At 36.9% G+C, this 13,275-nt stretch overlaps 2 protein-coding genes across 3 annotated transcripts; both read right to left on the bottom strand.

The window, feature by feature from the left end:
* Window positions 1-1,535: 1,535 nt before the first annotated feature.
* On the bottom strand, window positions 1,536-4,293 carry adprm (ADP-ribose/CDP-alcohol diphosphatase, manganese-dependent). The gene is made up of 3 exons (XM_084938409.1): window positions 3,531-4,293; window positions 3,074-3,196; window positions 1,536-2,435 (listed from the first exon to the last, which is right to left on the bottom strand). The coding sequence occupies exons 1-3, from the start codon at window positions 4,102-4,104 to the stop codon at window positions 2,116-2,118; spliced, it is 1,017 nt and encodes a 338-aa protein (XP_084794535.1). The 5' UTR covers window positions 4,105-4,293; the 3' UTR covers window positions 1,536-2,115.
* Window positions 4,294-4,962: 669 nt separating this feature from the next.
* On the bottom strand, window positions 4,963-9,435 carry rsph1 (radial spoke head component 1). Of its 2 annotated transcripts, none has more exons than XM_084938410.1 (7): window positions 9,269-9,435; window positions 9,063-9,176; window positions 8,663-8,768; window positions 8,420-8,510; window positions 7,972-8,107; window positions 6,873-6,944; window positions 4,963-6,199 (listed from the first exon to the last, which is right to left on the bottom strand). In XM_084938410.1, exons 1-7 carry the CDS (start codon window positions 9,317-9,319, stop codon window positions 6,077-6,079), a joined length of 693 nt encoding a protein of 230 aa, XP_084794536.1. In that variant the 5' UTR covers window positions 9,320-9,435; the 3' UTR covers window positions 4,963-6,076. The 2 variants fall into 2 exon arrangements, with proteins under 2 accessions (XP_084794536.1, XP_084794538.1); XM_084938412.1 differs by lacking the exon at window positions 4,963-6,199 and adding an exon at window positions 6,207-6,777.
* Window positions 9,436-13,275: the final 3,840 nt, after the last annotated feature.

Raw genomic sequence — 13,275 nt, 5'->3', positions numbered from 1 at the left:
CTGCTGTTGCTGCTTTTATGGACAGTCGGAAATAGCAACTCACGACTTCACAGTTGAACGTTTGACCTGCATAAATAACAAATGTATATAACATATTCTGCATTCTGGCTCGTTTGTATCGACTCAATTATATACTTTTGTTTTATATTCTAAGCGATTTAACACGATATGATGGACAAAAGACAATCTAATTTATTCAATTTTTTTATTTCGTGTTGAATAATGAAGCTTCCTTTTTTAATTTGTAATATATTTTACTCAGATTTTTATAGTTGGATTTACACTGTTAGATGTGTCAGCTCATCAAAGATAATCAAGGATCACATAATATGTCAAACAGTCTTTGAAATGATACGCAAATTTCTGTCCAGGAAGTTTATGCTTCATTTTTGGTAAAAGAAATTCTGGTGTTTTATTAGTCTGTTGCTTAGCACAAATTAACATATGTGTATATGTATCGGTGCTTTGACTGTAGCCTGCTAATTAGCAGTAGCTGCTAACTAGCACTCCAACCTCACCGGTAAAAGTCTGCCAGTCTGTTATTACAGTCTAAGCTAAAAGTGCTACACTTTTAATGTTCAAATCCATAACTACATTTATACCAAAACAACAGAGACAGTGGTTACGCCAAATTGAGTATTTATGATGAGATACTCAAGAAACAAGGTGTTACGTGCCAAGAGGTGTAGAGGGGGGGGGGGGGGGGGGGACGTAACACAAGGGCTTGTGTTTGTGGCAGTGAGGCAAATGTAGTGGTCAAGCTTTTTTCCTCATCCCTTTTTTGTAAAACAAATGCACCACTACTTTTTCTGTTTCTGGACTGCTGCTGTTAACCACAAATCATCGGTGATCAGTATGGGAAACTGGCTCCTTCATTGTGATTGCATGTGTTACTTTCTCCTTTGGGGAGAGCTTATAACAAATACAGAACTTATAAAACATGTTAACTTCGATTTTCTTATTAAACAAACTAATTTATTAATAATTTAGGCACTCTGCATGACGCAAATTTATAAAACGTAAAATAATAATCCTTGTGCCGCCGCAGTCCTCCAAAGTATCATTTTAAGAAATACTGCTCTAATGAAGAAACACAAGTATTAGTACGTATCTGTACATGGTAAAATTTCAGGATAAATATGAGGGCCAAAATGAGTAGCTACATAACATGTCGGGTAGATTTAGCCTTTTACATCTGAGGGGTAAAACTGCATATGTAGAACCAGCAGTCAAATCAAAAAACACATTAAAACTTTGCTTTGCAATAAAAGTGTCGTTTTTTTTCTCCCCTAGGTGGCACTCTTGTTCCACAATGGAACTGGTTCTACCATCAGGCTCTTTAGGCTTTCAGTGTGCAGGAAGAGATGGTTAAATAATATAGGTAATCGACAATGTATATGGAAATACCATACACTGCAGCCTGCTATCACATCATTATATTTATATAACTCCACCCCATGATGAATAACTTACGTCTCAATTTTTTTAATTTACCACTAACTTGAACACATCACACAATGCAAGAAACAGTAGCATTTAATGTATCCACTGAGCATAGATAGGTTTTTATTTTCACTTTATTTCATACAGCCTTAATCAAACACTTTCAATCAAGTGTTGTCACCAGTTTGGTGTGTTATCATTCACACGCTGTCATAAATTAAAAAACAACATAAATGTCAATACAATATCTGAGCTACTGTATTTGTAAAGTATGTTGCTGTTTTCATATTATCATATTACAATCCCTTAAATAGTTCCTAATTTGTCAGTGTTTTTCCATTTGAAAATAACTTAAAAAGCTCAGTGCTGTAAAGTGGAAAGCAGCGAGAACACTATCTTCTTGTAAGGTGTACTCATAATATTCCCACTTCTTCAGAGAAACATCCTTCAAGTTCCCAGTCTGAAGAACATTTTTCAAAATCCAAACAGTTCCATCACAGCTCCAGGTGTGATTAAACACAAAAGGACACTTTCAAAAATCTAGGTGATGAATGTTATTTTGTTCCAATTAGTTCCTAGGTGTATCACTAACTAACTGGTGGACTGGACTCACACAAGAAATAATTCTTCAATAATTCTTTTTCAAGACAGAAGTGATAAAGTTGTGATTCTTTAATTACAGTATGTGTCATTTTGTCTGGATGGAAACAGAAACACTCGATCTGTGATACTCCCGTATCCTTTCAGCTCCATCCTATCTCCATATACAGAGACTGTGGCGAATGCATTGCTGTCAGGTGGTGTCTCAATCACCCCATCAACCGTCAGGTGGTGCACTCCTGTATCTTCGTCTTGGCAGTATCCACCATCGTGGGCGTGTCCCGCCATGTAACACACCACACTGGTGTGGGAGCGTATGACGGCCAGGAGCTCTTCAAAGTTCCATGCGAGGCAAATGGTATCTGTGCAGTTTGGGTGGATGGGGAGGTGACCTGGATAAAGGAGGAAAAATAAAAACACATGTGTTCTTTTAAATTGTACTAGAAGCACTGGAATGTTGAAGATCAGGCTCTGATCAAGCTGAGCTGGGATCAGCATACATTCACTTTGGGTTCTTGGCTACCTTTGTGTTAGCATGCTGTTTGTCCAGATGCTTGCAAATGGCTGGTGTTTTGTTAGCAGTGTAATGCTCTTGGTTCTGTGCTGGATACAGTTTGCAAACCTAGAACCAAGGAAATTGACTGCAGCAGCAGAAGACCACACCAGGAACCATTCCTGCTAAGAGCAGGAAACTAGGGCTCCAGTTTGCACGAGCTCATTAAAACTGGACAGTAGAAGATAATGCAAGATAATGCGCCATGTCACAAAGCAAATCATCTCAAACTACTTTCTGGAACATTCCAGTTAGTTTACTGAACTCAGATATAGCTCTTTTGGGATGTGGTGGAACAGGAGAGTCCCATCACAGACATTTTGCTGACAAAGCTGCAGCAACTGCATGAAGCTCTTATCTTAATATGGACTGAAATCTCGTAGGAAGGTTTCAGCACCTATGCCGTGAGAAATTAAGGCAAATCTTGGTCCTGTACTAGCAAGGTGTCCAGTGAACGTATTTAAAGGTTTTACTTACTGACAATTGTGACCTTTTCTTGTTTCTCATCAGCTGATGATAGAAGAGAGTCTAACCAGTCCAGCTGGTCCTTACTGAACCCACCATTGAACATTGTGAATCTCTGCGTGAGATTGTTAAATGCTGAAACAAAAACACAAACCATAATCAACTCAGTTGGTGGGTCGCAAGATAGTTTAGTCAATAACAAGTATAAATCCATAAAACCTGTTTTCTGTCCTTTGGCCCTCATTTACAAATTATGCTACTAAAACACATAACTGTCCTACTGGATACCTTCACTGGTATAAATTACATTTTCATCTAAGAATTGTCAGTTGTTTAAGGAAGGCGATAAATAAACTAAATACATATTACTGCATTTTATACTGTGTACATGCATATTCCTATTACTTGATATCTGGGCTAATGTAATTACATTTGTTTTATTAATGTTGTAATTATCAGTAAAGCATACCTGGAGGGCAGTTGAGATCTTCGTTTTTGTTATACTGCTTTATCAAATTCATAGCATCGACATATTGTTCACTGGCCTTCTCTCTTCCTAGCAGGCTCACATCATAGGCATCCAGGACAACAAATGTAAACCCGGGGAAAGGGCTGAAACCGTAAGCATATATGCCGGAGCCGGCCGGGGCAGTGCTCATGCTCCTGTCAGTGTGGAGCGTGCTGTTGAGCTTTGAACGCAGCAGCGCGCTCCTGCTGAAGTTATAAAACTCGTGGTTTCCCCATACATGATACACCTCCGCGGGGCAGGAGCTCAGCTCTCTCAGCACTGTGTCCAGCGCGCGCTCCGAGGCGTCCTTGGGCTTGTTAAAGCCGTCGATAATATCTCCCAGCTGGAGAATAAATGCTGGCTTGACAGCTGATTCCGACCAACTTTTCCGAGCATTTCTCAAGAGCTGGAGACCGCTTCGGTAGTATCGCCTACGAGTCCGAGTGTAATTGTAGCCGTCATCGATGTCTGCGTACTGAATGTCAGCTATCACGCCGAACGTAAACAGCAGCGTTTGCTGACGACAGTCGTCCATTCTTGGTGTTATCTTCGGATTAGCTTGAGTGCGCCCCTTATATCTACCGAGGAAGATGAAAATACCGACTCCACGCAGGTATCCTGTCCACCCCCTCACATGCTGACTGCCTGCCAGAATTTCTTCCGTTGTCTAGAATGACAGCGCAGCAGCCAGCGCGTAACCGAAACTGACGGCAACAAAACAACTTCCGGCATCCTTCGAAATAATGCTGAAAGCGAAACTGACTCATCGCAGCACACATGAAGTGAAAATGTGGAAACTGGCTTTATAAACTACTCATAAATTGTATATTTTATTTCATAGGTGAGAATACTACATTTTTCTTTTGGTTTATTTTTCTATATTTGTAGAGAAATTTAAAGACAAATGTATTAATTTTATAGAGAATATAAAGAAACATTCATTTACCTATGCTACCCCTGCAACAAAGGTCTCTATTAATGTATTAAAACATATAGTGTTTGAGTTCCCAGCATGTTTAAAATTCTGCTCTAACTTTCAATTGACAGTGCATGAATCAAAGACATCTTTTCTATCTTACCTCCACTCAGGTATTTATTCCAACAGGCTATACAGTAGTTTGGGGGGTGTTTTTTGTTTTGTTTTTCAACAAATTTGACATAGCTATAAGACTATAATGAAGGAGAAAGTTTAATCTAAAATAGTATAAAGCAAAGACAACAGACAAAAACTTCTTTTTTTCTGTTAAATGTTAGAGAGAACAGTTCTGTCTTTCAGCAGAACTGCAAGTATACTCAAAAGATTAAAAAAAAAAATGAAATATTCTTCTGAAAGCTATATAGATGAGGAAGTCCTTAGTAAATATACCTCAGATGAACAACAACATGTGATATATTACACAGTGTAAATGTTTATTAAACAAATGTACACCAAAACACAGAAGCAGTTGTAAAAATTAAATACATCCCGCGATTCAACAGCTTGTAAAACCACCTTTTAGCAGCAATAACTTGAAGTGATTTCTGTATAACTTAATTAGTCTCTTGCATCTTTCTGAAATACTTTTAGAGCACTCTTCTTTACGGCGTTGTTTCAGTTCATTGAGGTTCATGGCCAAACCTTCATGTCAATTTAAATCAAGCTAAAACAATCTCAATTTGAGGACTTTTACAAACAGTATTTTCAGTGAGGTATTAGTACTTTTTACTAAACAGCATAACAGATCAATACACCTTCCACCACCGCTGCCCCCTTAGTTTAGTTTTGATCTGCTTACCACAACGGAAATGTCACAAACATGAAATGACCCCCTCCAATTCTAAGGACCTATGTTCTTGATGATTTATGATGTCACCCTTTGGTTTGTTAAGCCATCTTCATTTTTATTGGTCCCGATTATTCATTTATTATTTATTATTTGTAGCACTGTTTTCACATGCTCACATCTGTGTCTGCATCAAAATAAAACTTGTCTTCCTTATTTGCATCAAGAAAAAAATATATACCAAAACTTAATGCAAAATTAAAATCAACAAGGCTGTTCCAGGTGATCCTCTTGGAGGCACAAGCTCATAATGTGGAGGAAATTTCAATTTTGGTGATTTTTAAATTCTTTTAACATAATGTTAGTCGTCTACATTAGTCCAGGAAACTTAAAACTGCAGGGAAAAACTATGATCTGCACAAGCGGGTGGTCCAGCACTGATTTAGGGAGCAACTGATTTGCTTTTGGTTTGCATTTTAACTGGTGAAGCATACATTTAAGTATCAATCAATCATGCTTGCCCATGCAAAAATCATTATCAAAATTAAAATTTTATTAATTGTGCAGCCCTAAAACAAGTATATTGACAATTATTTATAAAATGTTAGCCTTTTACTGAACATTTTTTAAAGTTTTAATGAACATTTTCAATGTTTTCAAATTCAAAATCTCTAGGGTTGCAAGAGTAACATTCTGTATGGGGTTCTGCTATCAGACAGTAGTTTTACAATCACGGCTTGCACGTCACTGTTGAATTTCGCCTGAAGTCTCTTTCCCAGGAGTTTCTGTTGTTAGGCCTGTGACACATTTGGGAATCCATTTGAGGACAGTGGCATCCCACTCACCCTCAGCTCTGTCCTGCAAAGGCTGGAGAGAGGACAGGATGAATCCTACAGATAGAAAATGCTCTAAGAACACACTTTGGCTTGTAATTCAGTCAGAATGCAGACATATTTCTGTGTAGATGTTTCCACAAATAGCAGCATGACTGTCTGTAGAGTGAGCTGAGCATGACAACATCTGCAAACACTAGGCACATCTGCAGCCGACACACAGCCACTCAAGTCAATTTGATTATAAGCAGATTTAAAAACAACAAGGGCTGAACAAATTTCTGTATGACTAAAAATAATAACTCAGAGCAAATCAGAAAGAACAAAACAAACAAAAAACAAAGTGAAAGAAAAGTATCAAAAACGAATTCACATTTAAATGCAAGCGCGTAAATATGCGTCTTCAAGCAGGTTTTAAAGACAATTTATTGTTGGTGAGGTCCTGGTTTGAAGAGGAAGACTGTTCAAAAATGTATGTGCAACTACAGCAAAGGCCTGATCTCCTCTGTGCTTTAATAATAATAATAATGGATTGCATTTATATAGCGCTTTTCGAGACCCTCAAAGCGCTTTGGTATGTGGGCTAGCTTCGTCTGATACTTGTTCGATGATCTGAAAGTGTGAAAAAAAATAGTAGCTCAGGAAGGGGGCAAATATTTAACATCACCGTGTTTCTGTTCAAGTGAATCGAGTGGATGTTGAATTACCTGCTCTGCTTTCTGGTATTCTCCATGCTGCTCACAGCCAATGTCAAACACATACTTCCCCGGGCCAAGCGGCTACAAAATTAAAACCGAAGATAATAAGGGAGAGAGGCACAGACTCTTCCTCATTTACAATGACACAGACCACAATGATATAAGAACTGATTGTTGTTTCTGTTGATTGACACTGAACACACCAATCTATGTCATTTTGGAACAGTGGGGCAAAAAACAAAACAAAACAATACACGGTGTACACAAGGCAAGAATGGAGCCAAATAATGTAACTTTCTTTGTGGTTAAAAACAGAAAAATGAGTTTTTTGTTTTTCCTTAAAAATTCTTTTTACAACACTTTGACCTTTTGATTATGTGATGAATGAAGTGATTCTGATGGCTCTATAGAAGACGCACCTATCCTAAAGCCTCTACTTATATCAAAGTAATAATGCTACAGTATACATACATTCTGTAAAATTAGACTTACGCTGAAGTAAAAGTACAAATGTTCTGCATTAAAACATACTTCAAACTCTATAGAACGGTTAAATCATGGAGATAGCTGGAGATAATTCACTATAGCTAAAGCACACCATAATTCAATACTTTATATATATATATACATATATATATATATATATATATATATATATATATATATATATATATATATATATATATATATTAATCTAATTCTGCTAAATAGAAGTACAGTAAAAGAGTAGAGTCGATCAAACCGACTAACTAACTAAAAAGACCCTACAAAGCACGGTGACTAATGAAGCCTCCAGGAAAATGGTTAACTCACTGGACAAATGATGTCGTCCCCTCACATAAATATACACACAGGTGCAATGAAAAGAGTGAATGATCCTCTGAATTTAGGGGAATAAGGAGGACGGTGTTATAAAAAAAACTTCTGTCACTAAAAACAATGAATAGTGATGACAAATAACACATAACTTAACAGTGATCACAAAAATCATGATAATCATTTTGGCTATTGTCACTTTTCACACCATGTACAGGCTACATTAAAACATATTCAGTATTTTGATCGATCACTGACCAATTTGTGAGAATGTTATAAAAATAAAACTTACATAGTTGTTGATAAAGTTGCCCATGAATCTGTGGTTAGTATGGAGGTACTCTCCAGCTGACTCCATCTTGCCGTTCACCCAAGTGCCCTTGAACTTAGAGCCAGTTTCTTGGTAGTGGTAAATGCCCTGTCCGTGCCTGGAAATCACAAAAACAGCAAAGATTCAAGTAGCTTTTAACATATCTAGTTACAGCTAACTTCAAAGTAAAAGCATGTTGGTGCAAAAAAAAGTTCAAACATCTCAGAAGTTAAAGACATGTGACAGCATTTCTGGGACTACATTTCAACATGAAAAAAGTCCTGCTCTCTAGAGTATTAATACTGTTGAATCAAAGTAAATTATCTAAACATAAAAAAGTGTAATATAAAGCCTGCCTTAATATAAACCCTGACTCCTTCTGGCATAACAAGTTGTTATAGCAAATGTGATTGCAGTTGTTGTGACATACCTCAAATTTTGCAGCCACTCTCCATCATAGGTGTCTTTGTTGGGGTAGGTGTAGACACCGTGACCTTGTCTCATACCCTCAACCCACGACCCTGGCAGTCAGAAGAGGCAGTAGTAAGAGTTTTGCTTACAGAAACCAACATCAGAGCTTCAGCTGGCTTTAAAAACTTTCTCAGGACTGTATAAAAATAATTTTGATTGGTAGAAGTACACAACACACTCATGTAAAGCACATTTGTTATACCTTCATATTTGGACCCATCGGGATAGTAGAAGGTTCCCTGTCCATGTTTCATGTTCTGCTGGTAGTTCCCTACATATCTCGCCCCATTCTTGAAGCGATATGTCCCCTAGTGGATAAAGCAGTTATATTTAAATATATATTAGTCCTTACTCGAGTAGTATCAGGGAAAAGCGTGAAATATTAAGAAGAATTTTCTTTGGGACTAAATATTTAAATAAAATTGTAATTAGAGAGTAAGACAAAACTGCTTTAAACTGCTCAATGTTCTCACTGTCCACACTGTTATCTAATTTAGCAGCTTTTTCTATATCTAAAAGATAATGTCTTTATGTGCTGATATGCACATACATGCAGAATGTTCTGTGCTTTGGACTGCAGGGTTCCAGCTCAAACGTCCTACCTGTCCGTGTCTTCTCCCGTTCTGATAGTCTCCCTGATAAATGTCTCCGTTGGGCAGAATAGCTTTCCCGAATCCGTGCCTTTCTCCAGCTTCGTTTCTGCCTCCTTCATACTCCTGCTCGGGTAAAAACAAAAGAGGTTTTTACCATTAGCTTTAGTTCAACGTCGACAGCAAACAAACTTAACACGATAATTATATTCTCTCACCCCGAGTTTATTTTGTTCATCCTCGAACTCCTCAGATCCTACGTCCGACATGTTTCTGTCAGTTTCTGAACGACTGTGTTGTAGTTTTAGTTTAAACAGAAGCGCCAAAAACGGGGAAAATCCTGCACCTACTCTTTTAGCCTACTAGTTTACAGTTGCTATGACAACCGTCGGTCACGCGAGCTAAAGACCCAGGCGCGCTCTTGCCTGAGGAAGACTCTGGCGCAGCATTGACGTTCATTTGTGTACTGGACGGACGCAGCCACAAGAGGGCGCCCGTCTGACTCCGATTTTTTTTCTAAGCTAAAAATGTTCATTTTGGAGAATACGTTGTAAGTTACTATGGGTTTTTGAAAATGCGATAGTAGCTTTTTATCTCTACTCTATTAAACTTTGAAGCCAAGTTCCCCACTTCTCCATAATGAAAAGCAACGAGTGTATTCAATGTAGTTCAGTCTATTTTGGAGGGTGTTATTCTCGGTGTTATAGTAAACATGGTGAGCCACCCCTTATTTCTTTATATTTTAATTCCAAAGAGTTAGACTTTCTTCCTTTAATTGGTTTGAAGAGTTTTCAAGTCAGTTAACAGATAACTTTGCAAATAACCATTTTAAAATGATGTATTCAGGTACTTTGTTACTTGTGGCAAAAATACATGACTGGGACCCATTTAATTGAATCTATGAAAAATGTCAAAGATAACACCTTGACAGATATATATAGTATTTTTGTATGAACAAGGTAATTCCCAAGGGGCTATTAGCCAACAAATATACCTTAAAAACTGGACAAAAGAAGAAGTGGCAGGCCTAAAAAACTACATACAGAACATCAACAGTGTCTGACAGTCATGTTGTAAAGTGACAGAAAAAGGGCTTGACACAGCATGTGAGAGCTACTGCACTGAAAGCTATTCATCAACAATAATCTCAGTGGAAGGGTATGAGGTATTCCATACTACCAGTGTTGGTCAAGTTACTTGAAAAAAGTAATCAGTAACTAATTACTGATTACTTCCCCCCAAAAGTAATCCCGTTGCTTTACTGATTACTTATTTTCTAAAGTACTTAGTTACTTTTTAAAAACATGATTTACAACCTGAATAAATCTAATAAAACTAGTTTTAATAGTTTTAATCTTTTAAATGTAGGCATCAAGCAAAAATTCAATTATATGCAGCATTCTCTGACTGGAAGAAATTTGTTTAACATTTTAATTAATTCTGTCAAACTTAGTTCAGTTTTGCTTTTTTAAAATCTGCTTCAAAGCTCCAAAGGGCTTTTTTATGACCACACAATCAAAAAAAAAATTCCACAGCATTTCAATAAACGATTCATGAAAAAACATTTTTCTTGATATCCTGGCAAATCAGTATGTCCATCAAATGACACCAACATAATAAACTTAGTGACCTCTCCTTTGCAGCTCTTTATTTAGACAACTTGAACTTGTTTTGACATTAACTCATAAGCCCTGAGATTTTGCCATCTGTTGCATTAAAGATTAGAATGAACTCTGGTTGTAATCCACTGTGTTCAGCTGTTCCCTCTGTGACTCAAGATAAGGTGCCGTTTAAAATTTCTGAAGCAGGTATTCAATAACATACATACAAGTTATAATAAAGCCAAATGAAAGGCAGTTTGTGGCCGTGGTGATAATCTCCGTGGCATCATTGTCCCTTTGAGGACAGTTCCTAAGAATATCTCACTCCTGATTAATTCCTGAAACAGTGCATATTTAAGAAAGGGGCAGCTAATACCTGGGTTCACTGGCTGCTTGTTCGAGATTTAGCACCTCACTTGTCAATTTATATCCATCTAATCTCTCTCTCATGACGCTGTCACTGGTTTTTAAAATAAGTGACAGTTTAACAGCCTATTATGACCTGTTTCCTGGGCATGATTAAACGCCTGGCACCATCTGCCTGCATACAGAAACATTATACCAATAATGTTAAAATGTTGACATATCTGATGTAGATAAAGTTGCCCAGCACAACTTAGTTAAAAATAAAAGTTATACATTGATTTGCATGCCCAAGCAAAAGATGACTTGTGGAGAAATCCTTGTTGGCAAGCACAGCGGTAGTTTGTCACTAGATTGGTGCACATCTCATGAGGGGTTTTGGGACACTTCTCTTTACACAAACTCTTAATCTTTGTGGTTTTCTTGGTTGCCTCTTGAGAGCTCCCTCCATAGATTCTCTATAAGATTGATGCGATGAAATCATCCTGTATCTTTAACAGAAAAAAGACTCAAAAGAAGTTTCCACCTCCGTGCTTGACTGTGGGGATGGTGTTCTTTAGGTCATACTCAGCATTTCTCTTCCCCCAAACACAAGTTGTCAAGTTGATGACAAAGAAATTGTAGTTTATAACATTTATGTCATGTGTTTTTTGTTCTTGCTATCCTGTCTCTCTCCATTAAAATGAAACTACCATAAAAAATGAGAGCCTATTCATTTCTTTGTAAGTGAGCAAAAGCAGAAATTTAGCAGGAGATCGAAGAATTATATCCTCCACTGTATACCCTCTGATCTCAGCCAGAATTGACATATTTTTCATGAGGTTTTTTAATAGCCAATAAAATGTCATTGAAAACTTTTTTTGCATTTTTTAATGTACTATCAAGGTTTAACAAAAACGTTTTAAAGCTAAGGCAACCTCTTTCTGCACTAAAGTGACATTGGGTTGTTTTTTTTTTTTTGTTTCTGTTGCATCTGTCTTCAAGTGTCCCTCAGACATGATTCTTTGGGACAGGAAAAAAAGAAGCCTCAGATTCTCTAATGTGACCGCTAGTCCACTGTAATCTCTAAAGCCATCCCAGAAGGATCCTGGAGGAATTTCTATTGAGGGCTTTATCAGCTATGACTTTATTTATAAGCCTGTCATGACTATCAGAAGTGTCACTGCGCACCATTAATGGTACATTTCAAAACAATAAGCTTTGGAGATAAGTGAAAAATGCATTTTGTTACATTGCTATGAAGACAGAAATCCTTGCCATGACATATGAAGTGTATTCACCATATGAATTTTTGAAATATGTAGGAATGTAAGTAAATCAGGACATAAAATAAAACCCTGTAAAACACAGTTTCACATTTTTTATATAATTGTTTCATGACTTTATTTGTGAGAAAATTTGTGATACCACACTCATGTTCATCTGAAACTGGAAAATTAATACACACACAAACACACACACACACAATAGAAACCGTAGAAAATGACAGATCTTTCAGTCAGCTATGTGTTCTAATGAGCAGTGCCAAATCCATTTTAAAATTTCACATAAGTAAAAAAGATAGCTTACAGTATTTTACTCTTAATGTCTTGAATTGGATACAAAACAAAAAAACAAAAAAAACAAAACAAAAACAAAAACAAAAAACAACACCATCTTTTTTTTTTACTCATAAGGACATAATAAAATCATTTGGTCCTTATCACAACTTAATATTAGATAAATACAACCTCAGATTAGCAAAACATTTTACACCATCTCATTATTTATTTAATAAAAAAAAAGTAACCCTCACTGCTTCCATATGAATTAAGAAGAATTAAGAGTAGTAGTAAATAGCAGGCGATGCTTATACTTGCAGATTGCGGCTTGAGCCTGGTTCTGCTGGAGGTTTCTTCCTGATAAAAAAGAGCTTTTCTTTCCTGCTGTCACCAAGTGCTTGCTCATAGGGGGTCATATGATTGTGGGGGTTTCTTTGTATTATTGTAGTGTATTGCACATACACATTCCAGTTGTAAAATAAAATCAAAATTCACATAATTTTCAGTACTGAGATTAGACTTGAGCAGTGACTGCTTTGCGTTTAATAACTTTGTGTACCACCAACTATTACTGGCTTACAAATGCATTCTTTGAGCTTAAATTGTTCAATAGCTGCTTTAAAGTCTAGACACATCCTTAATGTCAAATCCAGTTATAATCTTGGAGATCGGTGCCCAAGATAACAAACACTTGGAAAGTTTATCATCTGTGTGAGCTGT

This window comes from Perissodus microlepis, chromosome 8 (genome assembly GCF_051167445.1).
Source record: "Perissodus microlepis isolate ML-2025 ecotype Zambia chromosome 8, ASM5116744v1, whole genome shotgun sequence".
NCBI classification, from domain to species: domain Eukaryota; kingdom Metazoa; phylum Chordata; class Actinopteri; order Cichliformes; family Cichlidae; genus Perissodus; species Perissodus microlepis.
Note: the sequence above shows the minus strand (reverse complement) of the source record. Positions and strands in the feature narration are given on the sequence as shown.

Coding starts and splice junctions, on each gene's coding strand:
- rsph1 (XM_084938410.1), bottom strand. CDS start 9,319: ATGTCGGACGTAGGATCTGAGGAGTTCGAGGATGAACAAAATAAACTC. Junction 9,177..9,268: donor ATGAACAAAATAAACTCGGG/GTGAGAGAATAT, acceptor TTACCCGAGCAG/GAGTATGAAGGAGGCAGAAA. Junction 6,945..7,971: donor GCAACTTTATCAACAACTAT/GTAAGTTTTATT, acceptor TTAATTTTGTAG/CCGCTTGGCCCGGGGAAGTA.
- adprm (XM_084938409.1), bottom strand. CDS start 4,104: ATGGACGACTGTCGTCAGCAAACGCTGCTGTTTACGTTCGGCGTGATA. Junction 3,197..3,530: donor AGATCTCAACTGCCCTCCAG/GTATGCTTTACT, acceptor TTTTTGTTTCAG/CATTTAACAATCTCACGCAG. Junction 2,436..3,073: donor AGAAAAGGTCACAATTGTCA/GTAAGTAAAACC, acceptor TCCTTTATCCAG/GTCACCTCCCCATCCACCCA.